Below are 19,190 nucleotides of genomic sequence, written 5' to 3'. Positions count from 1 at the left end.
ACCTACAAACAGCAGTGCTTCTGAGATCATCCTGAATAACCATTGTCACCAGTTTATTCTTTGTAGGTTACTTCAGAGATGTTGGGGTTTTTGGTGTCACTACTCAGTAGATAATCACCTCACTATGTGCTGTTGCTCCAGGGCTGGGACAAAGTAGACCAGTATGTTTGGATGTGTGAAGTACAAAGCTTTTGCGTAGAAACGGAATTAATCTGGGATCTTACAATAACAAGCATGCTAAAATACTGTGTCCTGTTTTATGTCCACGCCTCAAAAACATTATGTCAAAAATAGAGTTCAAAGGAAAGTAACAAAAAAGAGAAGGGATCTGGAAAACAAGTATAGCTACATGAATCTTATGAGGGTCAAGTGGTTTAGTATATGAAGGACAGGACTGAGTGATGACTTGGAGTGTGGATACATATAGATAGAAAGGAGTCAGGAGGACCTTTCAGTTTTGCTGAGAAAGTCATAGGCAGAACCGGTGGCTGGAAATTCAGACAAATTCATCTTCGAAGTAAGACACAGTTTCTTAAAAGTGGAACTGATTAAACAGTGGAAAAGATTGAGGGGAGTGGGGAGAGGAGGGATGTGCTCCAGTCATTAAAACAAGATTAGATATTTTTCTTAAAAATGCAATTTAATCCAGATTCTTGTTAACAATCTATGGTTTATGCATACAGGGGTCAAACTAGATGACAAGAATATCCTGGATGATCCTCTCTCTTCCCAAGATCACGTATGATGGCTTTGGCAAAGCAGATGAATTTTCACTTAACTGTATGGATGTTGAAATGGCATTTCTCTTCTAAACGTATGTGCTTTCATGTACAACTTAAACCAGCTCCTTGTTCAGACACCCATCTGGGGGACTGGGAAATACTGGTGGTTTTCCTATGTCAGGAAGTGATTTACAACATCCAGGGTGAGGTTTGTATGGTATCTGCTGGCTTACTTCCTATTTTTTCTTAATGCTATTTACCTGTGTGAAGCAAAGTTGAAATCAGGGAGAAATACACAGGAATTTTCTGGGGAGGGAATACCCAGAGACACGGGTTGTGTAGTGCGGGACGGTCCTGGCCTTATCCCCACCCTGCACCTTTGCAAAACCTTCTTGGTGTGACTTGTCCGTTCATTAGTTACTCAGCTCTGCAGCTACTGTGTCCTTAGTTGCTTGGTGCACTGAAGGAAAAATATAAGTTGGGGACAAGGAAGGAGTTTTATACTTTATGAATGTAATAAAAATAATTGTCTTCATATAACAGGCTGTAAGAGTCATCACATTGTGAAGAAAGTGAGCTTGAATACTTGCTGGAGTATCTTTAGTCTTCTTGCAGGTGAAAAGCAGCTAAGCGTGTAAATTTTGCATGGTTTTAATTTTTGCTTGGGATCATACCATACCTGGAACTGTGAGTGTTTCTCCAAGTACCAAATTTTGGATATACTTGAAACAGTAAATGTTTATGTTTGAGCATGAATGTGCTAAATTCCTGTTTTCTTCCCTCAAAAAACTGTTTAAAATATTAAGGGTCTGATTTAGCTCCACTGAAGGCAGCTGGAGTTCTTTCAAAGTTTTCAGTAGTTCAGGTCCTAAATTCCTCTAGAATTTCTACTGTTTCCATTCCTTCAGCAATCACAGCCTCCTTTGAATGGCTTCTCAATATTTTCAGTAAAAACAAGACTAAGTAAAAAAACTCTGTCATTTGAAAAACATCGAACTGGAAAACCTAAAATTCTTTTTTGTCTGTTTAGCTCATATGACTCGTCTTGGATTGATGTCAGTGAGTTTATACATCATTGTCAAAATGCTAACATATAATCAAACGTTTTAAAGGCCAGTCTACTTCATGATACCTTTATACGTAGTCTACTACAACGGCTGTTGTAGTAAGTTAAATGGAATAAAATCCATTCATTCTGTAACATAAAACAATAAAATCAAGTTTTGAAGCTTGAACAGAGACTTTAACCAGCTTTTCCCATGGCTATGAATTGCTATTAAAAAAAGGGAAAAAAAAGGATGAATCTATTTTGCCTTTTATTGAATGTTTTGGGAAATGAGGGAAAAAGAGGGAGGACAGTTAAAGAATTGGAAAGGATTAAGCTTTCAAATAAAGTTTTGAAACCTTCAGCTAAAGTAGGAGTCCGTGTCATCTTTCTTATCCCTTCCAGCATTTGACAGTACTTAAATTCACGCTGGGAGTAACATCAAGTATAATTTGTGGAAAAAGACAATGAATAACACTAATGGGCTTGATCCGTTGTGCTTGATGCTGGAATCCAAACCTGTTTGAGGGATAAACAAGACAAACAAATAGAAGAAAAATATAGGAAGACAGAAAATATAACTTCTGTTTCTGATGCTGGCCCTTACTTGCAGGAGGCAAACATACCCTTATTCTTTCCTTCACATAGCAAACTTATTTTACATCACCTGTTGTGTATTTCTTACTGCTTCTCTTGTTTTCACAGTGAATGTTGCGATCATCACATTGCAAATAACAGCTAAGCCAGCCCTACCCTCCCTTTTCTAAAAGTGGAGGAAAAAAATGAAAAGATGGAAAGAAAATAAATGTTAGGGGGAAAAGAAAGAAGTGGGTGAGGAGCTATTGGCAGCAACGTGTATCTGACCTATCAGGACCTAGCTGAATTTGGTAGCACTGACAATGTTTCTGAATCCTTGGCTGACTTGCTTTTCTGAGAACTTTGAGCAATTCTGTGTCTCTCTTGTCAACTAGGCATGATCCTTATGTAGTCTTTAAATTGCATTAGATCTTACTTGGATTGGTTCAGGTTTTATGTCGCCTTTATGCCTCTTTGTGTCAACATTCGTTGATAGAGATTGTTGGACCTTTCTCTCAGACTTGAGCCAATTTCTATAGTGGTTTCATTGCTAAATTATATATAATTATATGTAATTATATATAATGATTATATATCATTTCCAGTTATTGCATTATGTGCCCCAATGACTGTTTTCCTTCAGTTTACCAACAATTGTCACTGGCCCAATTGATCTCTACATTCCTTACCTCAGATGAAATGGTCTCCCAAACTATTGCTCCAGGTAGTCATTTGTATTAAATTGTTTTCTCTTTCCCTGTTTGGTAACATAGATACATATACATGTGCACATTCAAAATTCAAACTTTTGGTTTTCTTGCAGCAGTAGGTTTAACATTTCTTATGCAGAATCCTGTTATCGTATGCTGGGTTAATTTCAACTGTACAATCTGAGTGTCAGATTTTATCCTATTGATTAGCTATTTTGTTTTCCTTGGGTCCGTCCAAGGAGGGATAATTCTGTGGAATCTCAAGTTGCTTGATAAAGAGAGAAATAACAGCACAGGCTTTTCACAGACGGGATGAAATCATGGTTTCCAGGGAGACCTCAAATTCATTTGTTGCAGCCAGAGCACTGAGCTGCCAACTGTGGTTGCTTACATAAGTTGCCCATCCTATATTGTTTTCCAATCAGTTGTATATCAGTCCAGCAGCTCAAATGCTGTGGTAAGCTGGTAAGCCTCTTTTTTTTTTTATTTTTTTTAACCCATAATAACTAGCTGCTGGCACCTGGCACAGCATCCTCTGGGAGTGGGAATAAATCCAACGAACTCCAAAGTGCCAGAATAAATTGGATTTAAAAATACAAGACTTCTGTGACTTCAGATGTTGGAGCATGAATACAAACTTTCTCTGCTGTAGACTGGAGGAGTCTGTGGGTTTGCTGTGCTTTAATGAATCATATGAAAATTAAACAGTCAGCCCATCCCACTTAAGAGGATTCTTTGCTTTAATAAATATGTATCTTCTTGCTGGGGTTATAATATATATCAAGTAGTTACTTTGGTCTTCGATGTACAGCATCAGAGTTGATATAAAGCCTTTATACAGTTGACACAAAGCCTTTTTCCTGAAATCTGGTGAAAATATGATAATTTCTTTAATCCGCTGTGCTCCTTTATATAATCGGCATAATACTTTATGCAGTATATATATCAAAGCTATAAACATGGAGTGTAATGTTACCATGCAGTACTAATTCCTGTGGGTTTGTTTATAGTGAATACCCCTAATAGTGGAAATTGTAATCGTGTTGCAGAATAGTTTCATTTAAACTACCAGTCCATAGGGATTTTTTTCTTACCTATACCTAAAATGTCTTTTGGAGTGCAGATTGGAGTGGTTTGCTTTGTCAGTAGCTTGGGCAATGCTCTTTGGACTGTTAAGTTAACCATTTTTAACGAGAGGCTTAAATTGTGGCTATGGCACAAACGAATGAAATATCAACCATAAACTCGAAGTAGTTGTTAGTGCCTTTCCTGAGCTTTGGGGGAGAAATCCAAAATAATGTTTGAGCAGCAGGAGCAGACTGCGCTAGTGCATACTTGAGGGACCACAGGTGGATCTGCAGAGACAGGTGAGATCGATTTCTGAAAATTGCAGGCAAGATGTGATGCTCCTGCTTCTCCGAGGTCTCCGATATTCATTCACTTTCTGCAGGCGCTTGGACAGTCACCTTCAGCTAACCCAAGTCGCTTTGCCGTCAGCACCGCGCAGCTCCCATTGCTGCAGCTGTGGACTTGATAGACTCACTTACTCAGCTGCAATAGGTCTCCTCACTTCTCTCCTGGGTTTCTCCAGCTCTGTCTGGAGATCTCTGTTCTGTAGCCTGTCTACCAGGTAGGCTTTTAGACTTCTACAGGGAGGGGAAACACAGCTGTACCCCTTACCCTTGCCACTGTTGTAGAAAGAAAGACAGCAAAGGTGGTGGGAGTCAGGGGGGGGGGCTAAGAAATAAAAGGGTGAGGAAATAAAGTATATCTCAAACAAACTGTGTACTTTGTATAGCCATGTATTCTTATATAGACTAAGTTCAGATATTGCTTAGCTGGAATGGAACCATTTTACAATTACTATTAAAAAAAATTAAAGAAAACTCAGAATATGCATAACTTAAACACATTTTCTTTCTTGACACCTCTTAATAAAACCTCATCTGAACTACTCTATAATCATATATTTAATGTTGTAGAACACTCCTGGTATAAATGTAATTATACTGGTGATTGTGCCAAAATAGTTCATTCCAACATAGAAATAGAAAGAAATCATATCGGGAATACAAATGTATTTGTCACTGCAGGAGACTTTTTTTCTATTTATACACGGTCTTGCATTTATATACATATGCATATGTGTAAACCAAGCCTAAATTAATGATGTCTTCACAGCCTCACCCTTCCCAGGAAATGCTGCTATTCTTTCAAATGTTTGCGAGTATAATAGCCTCATCAGTTATGCCCACCAAGAAAAATAAATGAAGAGGAACAATATGTGGAAAACATGAATGCAGAATGGGACCGAAATCAAAGTGGAAATAAATACAGATTCAGATGTATTACTTGTTAAGAGTAACTGGCTTGGAGTAACCTCATAGACTTTTTGAATGCTTAGGACTGGTAGTATATGGTAGAGTGAGGAATAAATAGTTAAATGTAAATTGCCCTAACATTTTATTTGTAAAACACATTAATTTTGAAAGCAGAGAACAACTATAAAAAGAAGATGATGCAATATTGCATTACTTTTCCACATTATTTAATGCATATAAATCAGGATTTTCCAGGTTGCTTTTCTCTTGCTGTACAGTTTCTGTAGTATTGCGTAAGTTTTGGAAATGCAAAGAATCTCCTGTATGCCCTTTCGATCATGATTGCTGTAACGTTTTAATATTTGATCCTTTGTAGGCCAAACCTAATGATCTCCAGTTGAATTAAGAGATGTTTATACAGTGATGTAATATGAGAGAAGTGTTAATTTGTACTTGGAAGCCAAGATAATGTATATAACCTTTAGTCTGGTTCAATTTTGTCGGTGCTGGAAAAGGTTAAAATCATACCCTTCCTGGCCTCCTCCTTAGACAGTAACTAGCTATGGGAAGAAGTGAAGGAAGGAACTCCTCCTTTCGCTATATTTCTTCAGTGTAGTTCTTCAGCAAGAAATCTTCATGCAGCAGAGAAGCCAGGGTTTTCAGAGAAAGGATTTCTCTCTCTCTTTCTCTCCATTCCCCAGTTTGAACAGTGACAAAACTGCACTGAAGAGCACGTATTTTTGATTCAGGAAGATTCCAAATTGCTCTAAATGGAAAGTTTCTTCAGAGAGTATTCCTGGGAAGAGTAAAATGATATACTTATCTGGGCGCTGGAATGCTGGATATGGAAAGACTGCGTCAGTAAACTGCCTTTTGACATGCAGAAGGTGCTGCTTTTAGGCATCTTAAATGCAAAGTGGAAATGCTGCCAAACCTGCTTAGACACCTAAATTTCCTACTGAAAACTTAATTGGGATGTGAAATTCTTCGGCTGTGCATGCATACAGGAGATGCTGTGGTTTGAGCCTCTGTGCACTTTTGCGTAGCAAAGCAGTTCTGGGAGTTGTACGCCTTTGCCATCTCTAACACGCTGCCAGCCTTGAATTCATTCAAAAATCGAATAGAGGCTATTGGTTTCAGCAATGGCTGTACCTCAATTTACTTGCCAGTTGGAGGCGTTCAGTGGCCCTGTTTGTGCAAATGCTGCTGCACAGCAAAATTGCAGCACCCAGAAAAAAGCAAGAAATACATTGCAGGAACCGTCTAATTGGTTACAGCTGCCTAAAATGACATAGCAAGTAGGCAAGTCAGTATGTCACCAATTTTCAAACTTCATATAGGGGTTTTCCTCCTATATGTGACAAAACCTGAATGTGCATTGGGGAAGTTGTAATTTACCTGTCTCTGACCATGCACTCACATGGGCTGATGCAGCGAAGCTTTATTGTACCTTCTTTCTCTCCTGCCTTTGGTGAAGGTAGAAATAATACTCGGCTAACTCTGCTTTGGTGGAGAACAGGGTCTTACACTACTGCTCTATGGGTCACGGTTCAAGGGCCTGTGTGCTTAGTAGCACTGCTATGGTTTTACTTTTCATTTACTTTGAGATGCACCGAAACTTGCCTGAGTCTTGATGCAAGCCTCAAAACTACTAAAATATATTTGGTGTACTCTACAACCCCTTATTTCAGGGGCTGAGAGCAGAGGCCTTTACATAAGCTCTTTGGGATCCCTCTGTGCAAGACAGACCATTTTACCCCAGGGGACTGTTTCTACTGACTCCAAACATCCCTTCTGCTATCAAAGTGGCATTAAAAAAAACAAGATAAAAAGCATACAGTGAAGAACAGAAGAAGGGCCATAATGAGTCACACTAAAGGTCCGCCCAACGCAGTATCCTGTCTCCGTGAATGTCTGATAGGTCCTTGGGCTTTAATTTAAACAGTTTTGTGGAGTTGGGAGATCGCCAGAGGCTTGCTCCTGCCACCCTGTGCATCACCAGAATGACAAAGCCTCTGGGTGCAGTGCACTGTCCCATATAAGGTGGAAAAATGAAATAACCATGGGGGATGCCTTGAAAAATAGAGTAACACATATGCTATTTCTCCACTAATACTCTCAGTCTGCAAACCTTTACTTGAGCTGGATGCAATGTCTGTGTATTTATTTAGTAACCCTGTATGGATTTCTCTTACATGAGCTTCCATACACTAAAAGTGTTTTGGCATAAATGAGAGGTGGGAAAGCAGTTTCATAAATGTGTTTTCCTGGTTAAGTTTGGTAAAACCACAAACTAATCACAACAGATAATTTGGAAAAAGACAGAGACTAAAAGTCTTATTTAAGACATTTTCTGTTTTGTGGGGTTTTTGTGTTTTTGTGGGGTTTTTTTTCCTTTTCACATTGCTTAGCATAATATCATAGAATCATAGAATATCTCAGTGTGGAAGGGACCCTTAAGGATCATTGAGTCCTGGCTACTGTTTGCAGATGCAGAGAAAACAAGGACCAAGCGTGAATCCTGTGTCCCTCTGCCTGTGCAGTGCCGGGACAGATTTATCATCCCTTAGCACTTCCCCGCATAATCTGACCCAGCTCCTACAGCTCCAGCAGCAGATGTTTGGCACGAGGACCCTGACTTCTCGTAGCAGCCAGCAGAGCTCTCAAGGGCAGAGAAGCAGGGAGCACTTTCATGGACCACCATGGAGACGTCTTTCTCTCTTTCTCTTAAAAAAGCTGGAGATGGAAAGGACATGATCAGCAGTGATGAATTTTGGCTTTTGGCAATGTCAGTGGAGAGGTCCTGGGCTGATATTAATGGTGGCCTGTCCATGGTAGCAGTAAGGCACTTGGGCAAGTATTTTCTGTAAGTCATTTCCAGTACAATTCTGTTGCCTGTGCTATAATTACTGTGTCAACAAGACACAGAAGGTTGGTCTCTGGAGTTGTTGGTTTGGCATCTCTTTTGTCTGTTAAAAGTGCAGTGCTATATTATTTTCTTTCAAATAAATTGAATACTGGATAATTCCTGGAATCCTCATTGGCTGGTTGCTTAAGTCTTGGGTTTATCCTTTTAATTTTGGTTTCTATTAATAAGTCCATTTTGGACTACTAAATAGTTATTTGGCTTTATACTTACAATGAAGTTCTCAAGTTCAGTATCCCATGCTTTTCAGACTTTGTTGTAAATTAAATACAGAAGGACTTTGACAAATAGATGGAAAAATTGGTCAGTTGAGGGAATACAATTTGATTCTGCAAATCAGATAAGCTTGTTTTGCCAGTTATTTTACTGATTCTTTTTAAGAAATACAAGTTGGAGCATGGTTTTCACCAGAAGAAATCTTGCTCTGATGTGATGATAGTTTCAATACTTTAATGTCTTTCAAGATTAGAGACATAGACTGAAGGCTGCTGTAGCATTCAGTAGTGAAGAATGGAAATTCTTCACCATGAGAAGTGAGACATAAATGATTCCTGTCCTGTAAGTCTCTCCTGTGCTCCCCCACACTGATGCCTGATAGCTTGTGAGGATATTCCCAGTATTATTGCTTTTACCGGTGGACCAAGAGCGAGTTTGGATATGCCCCTCGTATGAGGCCAGGGCTGCACAGCAGACAGCAGTTCTCTGTTTGGGTAGGTGGGGCTGGGGCCAGGAGGAACTTGCAAATGTTTCTTCTTTCTTGTTCGACCTTTTTTCTTTCAGGACTCCTGTTTTGCAGATTTTTAAGACAACTCAATGAGAGCTGACCAGCGGGGTCGTACGAGGGATGTGCCATTAATTTTTGTGTGTTGTTTAATATATATACATGAATGAGATGAATGCAAATGAATGATAGGAGAATACAGAACTGAAAAAATCATATATCCCCATGAATTTTCCTTTCCTTCTATTTCCCCTCTAACACCCCTCACTCCTATTTGCGGTGATTTTGACATGACCTTTCCCCTCTGCTCCTAAACCAGGTTCCCTGACACTCTCTGTACTCCAGGACAGCCAGTAAACGCTGCTTTCACGTGTACCTCTTCCACAGCAAAATATTAGTGTTTCTGTGGAGCACCTTGCAGCCCCCTACTCTCTCCTTCCCACCCAGCCAGCTCTGAGCATCTTCCTCTTCCCTGTAGCATCTCTCGTTCCTGCTGATCTGGGGGTTTCATCCCTGAAGGTACCCTGAAGGTACCAGTGGGTAAATGTTTGGGGAAGGATGAAAGGAGTTGGTGCAGTTTAAGGCAGGCATTAATGGCTTCTGCAGGCGTTGGTGAAAGGAGAGCTGCGCCAGCGAGCAGGATCCCCGTGTCCCCGCCTGACCTGAGGTGCCTGCACATACAAGTTTTGTGCTGCAGGGAGTGTGTTGTTAAAATAATTTTGTAGATTTAGCGTGCTGTTTTATTTTCAAAAAAAGTGCAATATTAATGGTGGCAGTCCTTGTACTCTCTTTAGTGAAGACTGATGCAGTGAAGTGTCTAAGTTCCTTGGTTTTTATCTTCCTTTTACATAAATTCTATGGATTTTACATAAATAACCATTTACACGACCACAGAGATGACAAATACCAAAAATTAGTAAATGTACTGTTGTGATATTTTCCTCAGTCGTCTTTTTCACAACTATTCCTTATCAATTTTTTGGACCTTTTTCATTTTGGGTTGTTGGTGGGAGGAATCTGTAGGATTTTATAGTTTGTTGGGGTCAGCATTGTGCTTTTTTGATATATATCAGCTCTCTGCACAGTAGTCTGTCTTTTTTCTTCAGTTATAGGCTGACATTTTTCTGGTATTCTCAAAGAATGCAGTTGTCCTTCTCTGGTTACCTGCTATTCAAATTGCCTATAGATTTAATTTCATATGTTCTTCTTTGGTATTACTCAATTTGGCCTTGTGATGGATGTGTTTTACCCTTCAGTAAACACTTGCACAGAAAAGGCTGAAAGTGAATTTAAAATGATGAATCTTACAAACCATCAAGTCTGAAATAATCAATGTAAATTGTCCACTTCTCCTATGGTAAGATTTTCTCATTATTACATGTCTATAACTCATACGCTTAATTTCATAGTTTAAACAGATCCTTTTTCAAATAGCTGGGACAAGAAACTGCCACTTAATCTATTTAAATGAGGTTGATAACCCAGTATTTGTGTAGCATCATTGGAACAGTGCATCTTATGTCCTATCCCGTAGACCCCAAAGTGCTTCTCACCCATTCTGACTCAAGGTAATATGAATAACAAAATATGGAGTTACCTTGCAATTATCTGTAATCTGAAGGTGATATTTAATAACATAATAATTATGGTTTTTATTATTAACTTTGGGGGATTATATTAAGTAGGACTAGCATTTCCTGGAAATTTACTTTTGTGCATTTCTTGAGGTTGTTTGTGGAGGTAATTTTTTTTTTTTTTTTTTTTTGGTCTTAATGGAATGAGTGCTTTTTAAGCAATGGAAAAAGCAAAGCAGCTGACTGAAAAGCCAGAGTAATGAACTGATTTTGTGGCTCATCTTCTATTTGGCAAATACAGATCATGAATCTAACAGAAATGAACGTGACATTGAAGTTGCTGCCTCTCTCCTTGTTATTGTCTTGCCCCCACAACTCTGTAATCCCTTTTTCCCATATCATTTTCCTAAAAACATCATGTCAGGTATATACATCTTTAGAGAGAAAGGTCTACATTTAATTGCTGTAGAATTTTGTTGCAGAAAACAGCTTACTGGCTGCTTGATGGCAGCTCAGTATGTTATAATGATTAAATGGCATTCTCTTCAGTTTACTCCCTTGACTAGTCTTGGAAAATGGTTACTTATTTCAATTTACCTGTTGCTTCTCCTAAAGGGGACTTTCAATAGGCATGCTGAAATGTGTTTTGGTGTGGTTTTGGAGAATAGCATTTTCCAGCACTACGGAAGTTTCAGAACATCTGCAAGTACCTTATTACTGGTAATGTGGTGGACACCTTTTCTACCCTGAAGAGTTCAAAATTAAAGATTAGCAATATAAAAAGGACAAATACACACAACTTTCACCCCCCCTCCCGCAATGTATTGACTTTTAATTTTGTTGTGTAACAAATATTTTCATTTATATTTGACCTTTTAGGTGAGTGTGTAGATCATTTTGGTGTGGGCATAAGTAATGTTTATGAGTAGCAGAAAAAGATATGAAAAGGGGAGGAGTCTTGGCCTTATTCAAGGAAGGCATTTCAATGCGAGGAAATGGACTGAAAAAAGCAGGAAGAATGTTAGTGATAAACTAGCATGTAATAGATAAAGACTAACATGACTGACAAAGCAAAGCTCGTAGAGAGAAGAGGAATATTTAATCTTCTGGCTAGATGTAAAATACTTAAATTAGTGACACTGAAGGGTAGTGCAATGAATTGGCCCTGAACTGCTACTGTAAATTTGTCCTAAATTTAGCTTTTTTTTTTTTCATGGTTTTCATGGTTTAGAGATTTTCCCATAAATATGGGAAAATTTAAAAGCAGTGGGTTGGTTGGCCAATTACTGAGTAGCACAAAGACAATGTTGTTCTGAATACAAATCAAATAACTCAATGGGGAAAAAAGTTTTGTTAAGCTATGCCAAGACAGATATAAGTTATCGTAAAATTCTGCCCTCTGTTATGTTCATGACATTCGATTCACCAAATCTCCACTTACAGGAACAAGTACCACTTCACATAGTTTAGTAGAAATCAAAGGGTCACAGAATGGTTAAGGTTGAAAGGGACCTCTGGAGGTCATCTGGTCCAAACCCTAGACCTGAATGCCCAGGACCATGTCCAGAAGGCTTTTGAGTATCTCCAAGGATGGAGAGTCCACAGCCTTTCTGGGCAACCTGTGCCAGTTCTTAATCACTGGTGAATGCACTTACTCAGACCAGCAGTTAATCCTCCCTTTTTCTGTTAGGGTGTTCATGTTTTGTAGTGGAGGATAAAATGTAGTTAGAAAAATTGCATTTTGCATTGGATGATGAGAAGACAGAATACAAAAGAGATTCAGTATACCTTTTTTTTCCTCCAGAGCCTTAAAGTGAATTAATCTCTAATACAATACTCCAAAAATGTATCTTTTCCCATTATTCTTTTTTTTAATAAACATAAGTAATAAATATGACTTAATTTAATAAATTTCTCAAGTAATATTTATGACAGGAACATGAGACCAAAATTGCATGTTTGCTTCAGGACCCTTTTGGGGATATAATTCAGAGACCATGATAACAAAGGAGACAAAAAAATCAAAAGTTGATTTGGATGTTAGGGTACACTGTCTGCGGGACTTGGCTCTGCTGGGGGAGACCTGGGGCTGGTTGAGACCCTGACTGCTGGTGGCAGTCTCAGCCGTGGGGTAGAGGAGTGGGAAGTGTCCCAGACTCCCTAAAGTAGCCAGGTCTGTGGGTTGAGACTGGAGTAACGTCTCCCCACCAGCACCTGACACATAAACACTTGACAAATTTTGGAGCAGTAGCTGTCCAGTCTTTGGATAATGGCTGCAGAGTGGGATGGCAGTGGGACATGTGTGACTGGGAATATAACCTACTCACGTCGGTACCTAGCAGGAGAAGTATATAAATGTGCCTTGGTGCAAAATGAGCTTCCACAGAAAGGCTGGTGAGCGTTGTTGAATTTAGACTCTCAGTTTTGGGCTTACAGGCCTGACTGGCACTTTTTGGGTCTGTGGTACACTGCAGGCTGGCCTTACATCTGGACTTGTGGATTCGATTCAAAGTTCTTCCTTGTGCACAAGTTTTAAAACACAGAAGTTTGGATTTGTTTTGTAATATAACAACACTGTATTTTCTTTTAATTTCTTCCCCATCTAGTTTAATCTCAAGACTTTGAAAATACCATACACATGGCACAGATCGTAACTTTTTTCCAGATGCTATTAATTCTGCTACTTCATGATTACATCTCAGCTGAAGATGGGGAAACGAGAGCAAGTAAGTCTTCATTTTTATATTTCAGATAAGGGCAACTTCAAAGCATACCTTGAATTTATAGTAACTGTTTTCAGGTCCACATATACACTTCTGTTGATGGTGATTTTTTTCCAGTATAGTTTGCCTGGTGAAAATCCTATAATATATGACAAGTAACTTAAATATCTTATTTCTCCTTTAGGAAGGGAATATTTTTATTTCTTTTAGTGTCTTGTAAATGCCCAAGGGCAAATGGAGCTGTAAAGCTCCAGTCTCGATTTAAACTTGTGTCTTGAGTATTTATATTTTAATTTCTTCAGAAGTCGTGTTTTGAATAGCTTAATGTTATATGAGAAACTAAATAAGAAAATTAAAGGTTCTGTGAGAGGAAGCTGAGATAACCCCAGCTCTGGGTCAGACCTTCTTGCCTATTCTTCAAAATTAGCATCTCAAACCCCACCAAACCAGGTTTTATACTCTAAATCTAGTTTACAGAAAAGAAAAAATTAAAGCAAGGTAGCTTTTTGAAAGACAAAGAGGCTGAATAAAAAGAGCGTGGAAAACTTTCCTCTCACCACAATGATACTTTCAGGGTAGGTCTTCTTTCTCCAGTTTTGCTCTCAATCCAGCAATTTTCACTGTTTTACAATAAACTCCATAAAATTCATTTTGGTCTCTAGAAAGACTTTTTTTTTTTTTTTTTTTAATGTCTACCTGCTCTGAGCTGGGCCTGCTTTCAGCAGTGTCCAAAGACATCCACAGTCCCTTCCAATGGAAATTACTCTGTGATTCATATCCCTGGACCACAGAGTGATCGCTCCTCGCTCCTTCTCCCAATGTCTTTTCTCTTCACCACCACCTACATTGCAAAAGCATCTCTCCAGCAGACTGTGGTCACTTGCTTTCAGGGAAGGTGGAATCTTGAGTGACCAGAAGTGTCTGTAGGCAGATGTCAGGACAAGGCAAAGCTCTCTTTCCTGTGGTGGAGCTGCAGCCTTTCACAAACCAGAAAGCACTGTAATACACAGCAACCCCCATGACCATGTGCCAAATAATCTCTCCTGGTTTTGGCCATCTCCTTGACACCTCATGTGTCAGTTATCTAAGCTCCTTTCACAGTCAATGGAAGGTGATTCTCTCCTCTAGAAAGTTATTCACTTCATCTGAGGATGTGCATATAAGATGAATAGGACTGTCCTATTGAAATGCTGGTGTCAGTCCATGGCCTGTAGATGGAAATTTAGTCTAAAAGCTCCATTTATAAGTGACTACAGCTAGGAGAGCTGAATCCATGCCTAAGTCTTCATGCAGTTACATTATATTTGGTAAATGCTTACACAATCTTATATTCTGGAGGTTGAGCTCATTCACGGAGCATTTTTCTTCTACTAAAATGAGAATATGCTACCAGACACAGGATTTGATAATAATTAGTTCTGTTAAGTGCCATGTCGCAGTGTCAGAAGTAAATTAAAATGTATTTGTAAAAGGATTGGATATTACTGCTGAATTCTGGAATATTCAGACTATAACCTTCCTCTGCAGTGTGCTTGGTTTGCTAACAAAAATGAGGTTTTATGTTTATCATCTCTGCAGACAAAGAGATATGGAAAAAACCAAAATGTATTCCTCTGCTGATTGCATGAAATGCAATTGCCAGCTAAGGCACTGAATTCCAGTTTTTTTCATAGTTTTTTCTGGTGATAATGTAAAAACCAGAAAATGGTATGGTTTTCAGATACCAAGTTGGATCTGTGTGGCTTACGGAAACAATCTTGTTTTCTCTGATAAATTCAGCTGTTTTTTTAAAAAATGGAATGTATTTGTCAATGTAGAGTCTAATACAAACAGTAATTGATATGAAAAATATTTCCTCTGGAAAAAAAAAGTGGAAGAGTTCATTAAAATACTTGTTTTATTTTTGTGGTTTTTTTTTTTTTTAGGTTGCAGAACTGCTCCGGCGGATTTAGTTTTTATCTTAGACGGCTCTTACAGTGTTGGCCCAGAAAACTTTGAAATAATCAAAAGCTGGCTTGTCAATATTACAAGAAATTTTGACATAGGGCCAAAGTTTATTCAAGTTGGAGTTGTCCAGTACAGTGATTACCCTGTACTTGAAATTCCCCTCGGAACTCATGAATCCACAGAGAATCTCATCAGGGAAATGGAGTCCATACATTACCTGGGAGGAAACACAAGAACAGGAAGAGCTATTCAGTTTGCCTTTGACCATCTTTTTGCAAAATCTTCAAGATTTTTAACAAAAATAGCAGTTGTTCTCACTGATGGAAAGTCCCAAGATGAAGTCAAAGATGTAGCAGCAGAAGCAAGGAAAAATAAAATCACTTTGTTTGCTATTGGTGTTGGCTCAGAAATTGAGGAGGAGGAACTTAAAGCTATTGCCAACAAGCCTTCATCAACTTATGTGTTTTATGTTGAAGATTATATTGCAATATCAAGAATTAAAGAAGTTATAAAGCAGAAACTCTGTGAAGGTAAGTAATTGTTTATAAAATAATGTAGTTCTGTACCCATATTTCTTTATTTCACAAGCAGAATGCATGATTGATGTAACAACCTAAGGCACCTCATAATCTTTACTATGACGATCTTTCACTTTCATCTTGTTTGTGGAAATCATTGCCAAAATATTATTTTCTCCATTAAACAAAGAGGTATATTTGGGAAAGATATGGTGTTTTAAAACAGTGTGTGGTTAATTTCGGTACGTAGCATTTTGCCCTAAGCTCCAATTTTTTTGCATTGGTAAAGCTTAGAAACCCTACAATAGTTGAGCAACTCTCACAGTGCTGAGAATATAGGGCTTGCTATATCCTCTTCCTAGGTGCGGCTGATGCTTGTCCACAGTCTAGCATTTCTTCTTGACAGTTGGGAGGATAGACTATCATTACAAACAGGAGTTCTTCCGCTAGTATGTGTTGAAAAACCCAGAAGAAAGACTCTTGGCAAAAGTGTCTGGAATTGTAACAAGCTGTTATGATCTTTTTAGAAGGATTTTATAGAAGATTTAGCCAAGACCAACATTGTAAAATGACTTTTTAGCTTTAGAATGATAGCAGCATTACTGCACTGAGTTTTCTGATAACTTTATAAAGCAATGGCTTTCCCATATATATAAAAAAGATAGCAAATTGCTTCTAAAATATATCACTCAGAAGGACTCTATTATACAGCAAATATTTATCAGTGCTTTTTTATACATGCTTTATTACCAAGAAATTATGCAAGTCATATTTCAGTTGTACCATATTTCTGCACTTAGTAAGAATGAAAAATAGTTTTTGTTTGCTCTCACTTCCAGTACAGACTTTATTGAAAAAATATGGTGATACTTATGTTGAGGATAATAGTATTTATTTCTTGATACACTTATGAAAATCATAATAATTCCTGGCGGCTGATGTAGTAAGGTGGTCAGTCCAAAAATTAAGTCAGCTAAGTGCAGCTAAATTCTTTAATAAAACTTCACGCAGGGAGAGATTCCCCAAAATAAACACAATATTTTCTTTAAATAAAGTTTAGAAGAAGTGACATTATATTTCATCAAGACGGATTTTCTGCTTTCAGAATTAAGTTAGCTAGTATCCTTTAAAATTCAGCTGCGATATTTGACATGACTCTTACAGCAGTAATCTCCGAGTGTTGACTATGTATGCAAAAGAGTACTTACTGTTATACTTTAAGTGACCCTTTGCTTCCACCCTCTTACGTTGCACTCTTCTCTCGTGTTAGCATTGAGATGCCTCTCTCAAAGAGCAATCGGAGCCAGCTGGCAGCTTCATTTCTAACTGCAATGTCTTTAGCAGGTGAAGTGAAAGACTAGTAAATTGGAAATTTTATATCTGAGTGGTGGATTATTTTATTCATGTTGTTAAGATTCACTTTGACTCTGGGAGAGGAAGTTCTATGAGGGCAAAGCAGCAATGATTTGGCTGTGATCAACCACATGAAACTGCCTGAAAAGTTGGCAATGCTCTCTTGATTGTCTGTGAATGTCTAAAAAAATGCTAGTCTACTTTCTGGTGTTTTTAACTTCGTTATTACGTGAACATAGATATAAGAGCATAGGGGCAGTATTTACTTTCTGGAAAAAGCAGGCTGAGGTTTGGTGGTTCATGTAGCAATTAGCGCTATTACGAATGGCCTTGCAGATGGAGGGTCTCCTGTTCCTTTTGGGAACTCTAGTGCTTGTTTTAGAGTATGGCAGGTTGAAAAAACCTGCTGAACCTGTCTTCCAGAAAGGACAACGTGGCTAAAAGAGTCCCCAAATATTTAAGGAATATTTAATATTTATTCTGGAAGTCGAATAGTCCTATGCTATTAATGTTCTCTAGCAAAAATATAGAAAAGATTGTGGGTTAGGAATGCATTTAAAAACAATACTCAATGCAGACTTCAGAAGTATGTCTGGAGGATGCTGAGGAAAGTTCCTTTGTGCTAGATAATGGGATTTAACATCAAAAAGTAATTTCATGCTTCAGGTAGGAAAAGTAAAGCATCTGAAAACTATATAAAAACACTAAAAGGGAACAAGATTTCAGTATAGGCTAGAGAGTTGCTGCGACTGGTACTATGGCCTGGAAACACAACCCTGTTTCCTATGGAAGATAGTTCTTAATTTTGCCACTGACTTCTGCATCCAGTGTAATGGCTCAGTTAGTTATCAAAATAGTCCTGGCAGAAGATAATCCAGAAGACCTAAAAAATATCTACCTTACTGGGAATGTTTTTATGTAATTCTTCAATGTGCCATTGGAAATAAAGAATATTTTCTTAATGTATAATTTTACACATGCTTAATTTGTACTGTATTGGTTTGGAATAGTTACTGATCCAGAATAATGGCCCTCACACAGAAAGTGAACCTATTTCTCTATTTATTTTTTGATCTTACACCAGATTTCTAATAGCGTAACTGATAAGAGGTTCTTGCATTCATTTTCTTGTCAGTGTATAAGATTGTAATCGGTATTAATGGCAATGTGATCATTATTCAGCTTTGAAATAAATGAGTTTAGAAAATGTTTCCATAACAATGCACAGTGAAGAAACGTGGAAAAAATACAATGTTATTACTCTTACCTAATACCATAAGTATGTTGACTTAAATCCTGCATCTGTGTTTTGAAGAGTGAGAAGGAAAGTTGTGCTGGACTTTGTATTTCATTTTTTTTTGGAAGCATTCAGAAGGTAGACATTTTAGTTTACAAAATGTAGGCGGAGAGTTCTTGCAATTTTTTCTTGTAGAATGAGACAGATTACTTTTAATATCTTTTTAATTTGGGATTCAGGTGACATTTTGCTGTGGGGAGGGAAAGAAAACTAAGGGGAATGTGCATGGCTTCTTGCTGCTGCCCCAAGTACCTGTGGCATGTCCCGTTCAGATGGATTGTCCTGTCCAACCATAGATAGTTTGTGCAGACACTTAGCTGAATTTTCTTAAGAGTTTATATATCCTGCCTCCCTCACCAGAATGGGGTAGCTTCTGACTGCCCTTGGGTTGGTTAGAAAGAGCAGCTGTGCAGCGTTGCTCATATTATAAAGAGAAGCCAGTTTAGAGCTTTGAGTTGATAATTCCCTGGCACTGAAACATGAGTTTTTCAGTCCATGGCTGGTCCAGATGGAGATGAGAGAACTCTTCACCCCCCTTCTTTGGAATGTATTCCTAACCTCTTCCCTTTCTACGAACTGATGCTTTTCTGAAGGAACAATGGGAAATGAATTATGAAAATGTATTTATTGTAAATACTTTAGCATAATTTTAATAAAACAGAAAGTCATTTGCTTTATTACTCTGATACAATGTTGGCTTTAGCATTAAATTTCACTCTGCTATCTCACTTTTTTTTTTTTTGAGACAACTTAGGTC

At 38.2% G+C, this 19,190-nt stretch overlaps 1 protein-coding gene across 1 annotated transcript in view; it reads left to right on the top strand.

Annotated features, from left to right (window-relative positions):
• COL21A1 (collagen type XXI alpha 1 chain) overlaps positions 1-19,190 on the top strand; it is a 114,413-nt gene that overhangs the window by 17,188 nt on the left and 78,035 nt on the right. Inside the window, exons 2-3 of the mRNA XM_054822413.1 lie at positions 13,202-13,321; positions 15,244-15,795. Of these exons, the coding sequence (XP_054678388.1) occupies positions 13,234-13,321; positions 15,244-15,795 (640 nt within the window). The 5' untranslated portion in view covers positions 13,202-13,233. The remainder of the gene's footprint in view (positions 1-13,201; positions 13,322-15,243; positions 15,796-19,190) is intronic.

The sequence above is a fragment of the Grus americana genome, chromosome 3 (genome assembly GCF_028858705.1).
Source record: "Grus americana isolate bGruAme1 chromosome 3, bGruAme1.mat, whole genome shotgun sequence".
In the NCBI taxonomy this organism is placed as follows: domain Eukaryota; kingdom Metazoa; phylum Chordata; class Aves; order Gruiformes; family Gruidae; genus Grus; species Grus americana.
Note: the sequence above shows the minus strand (reverse complement) of the source record. Positions and strands in the feature narration are given on the sequence as shown.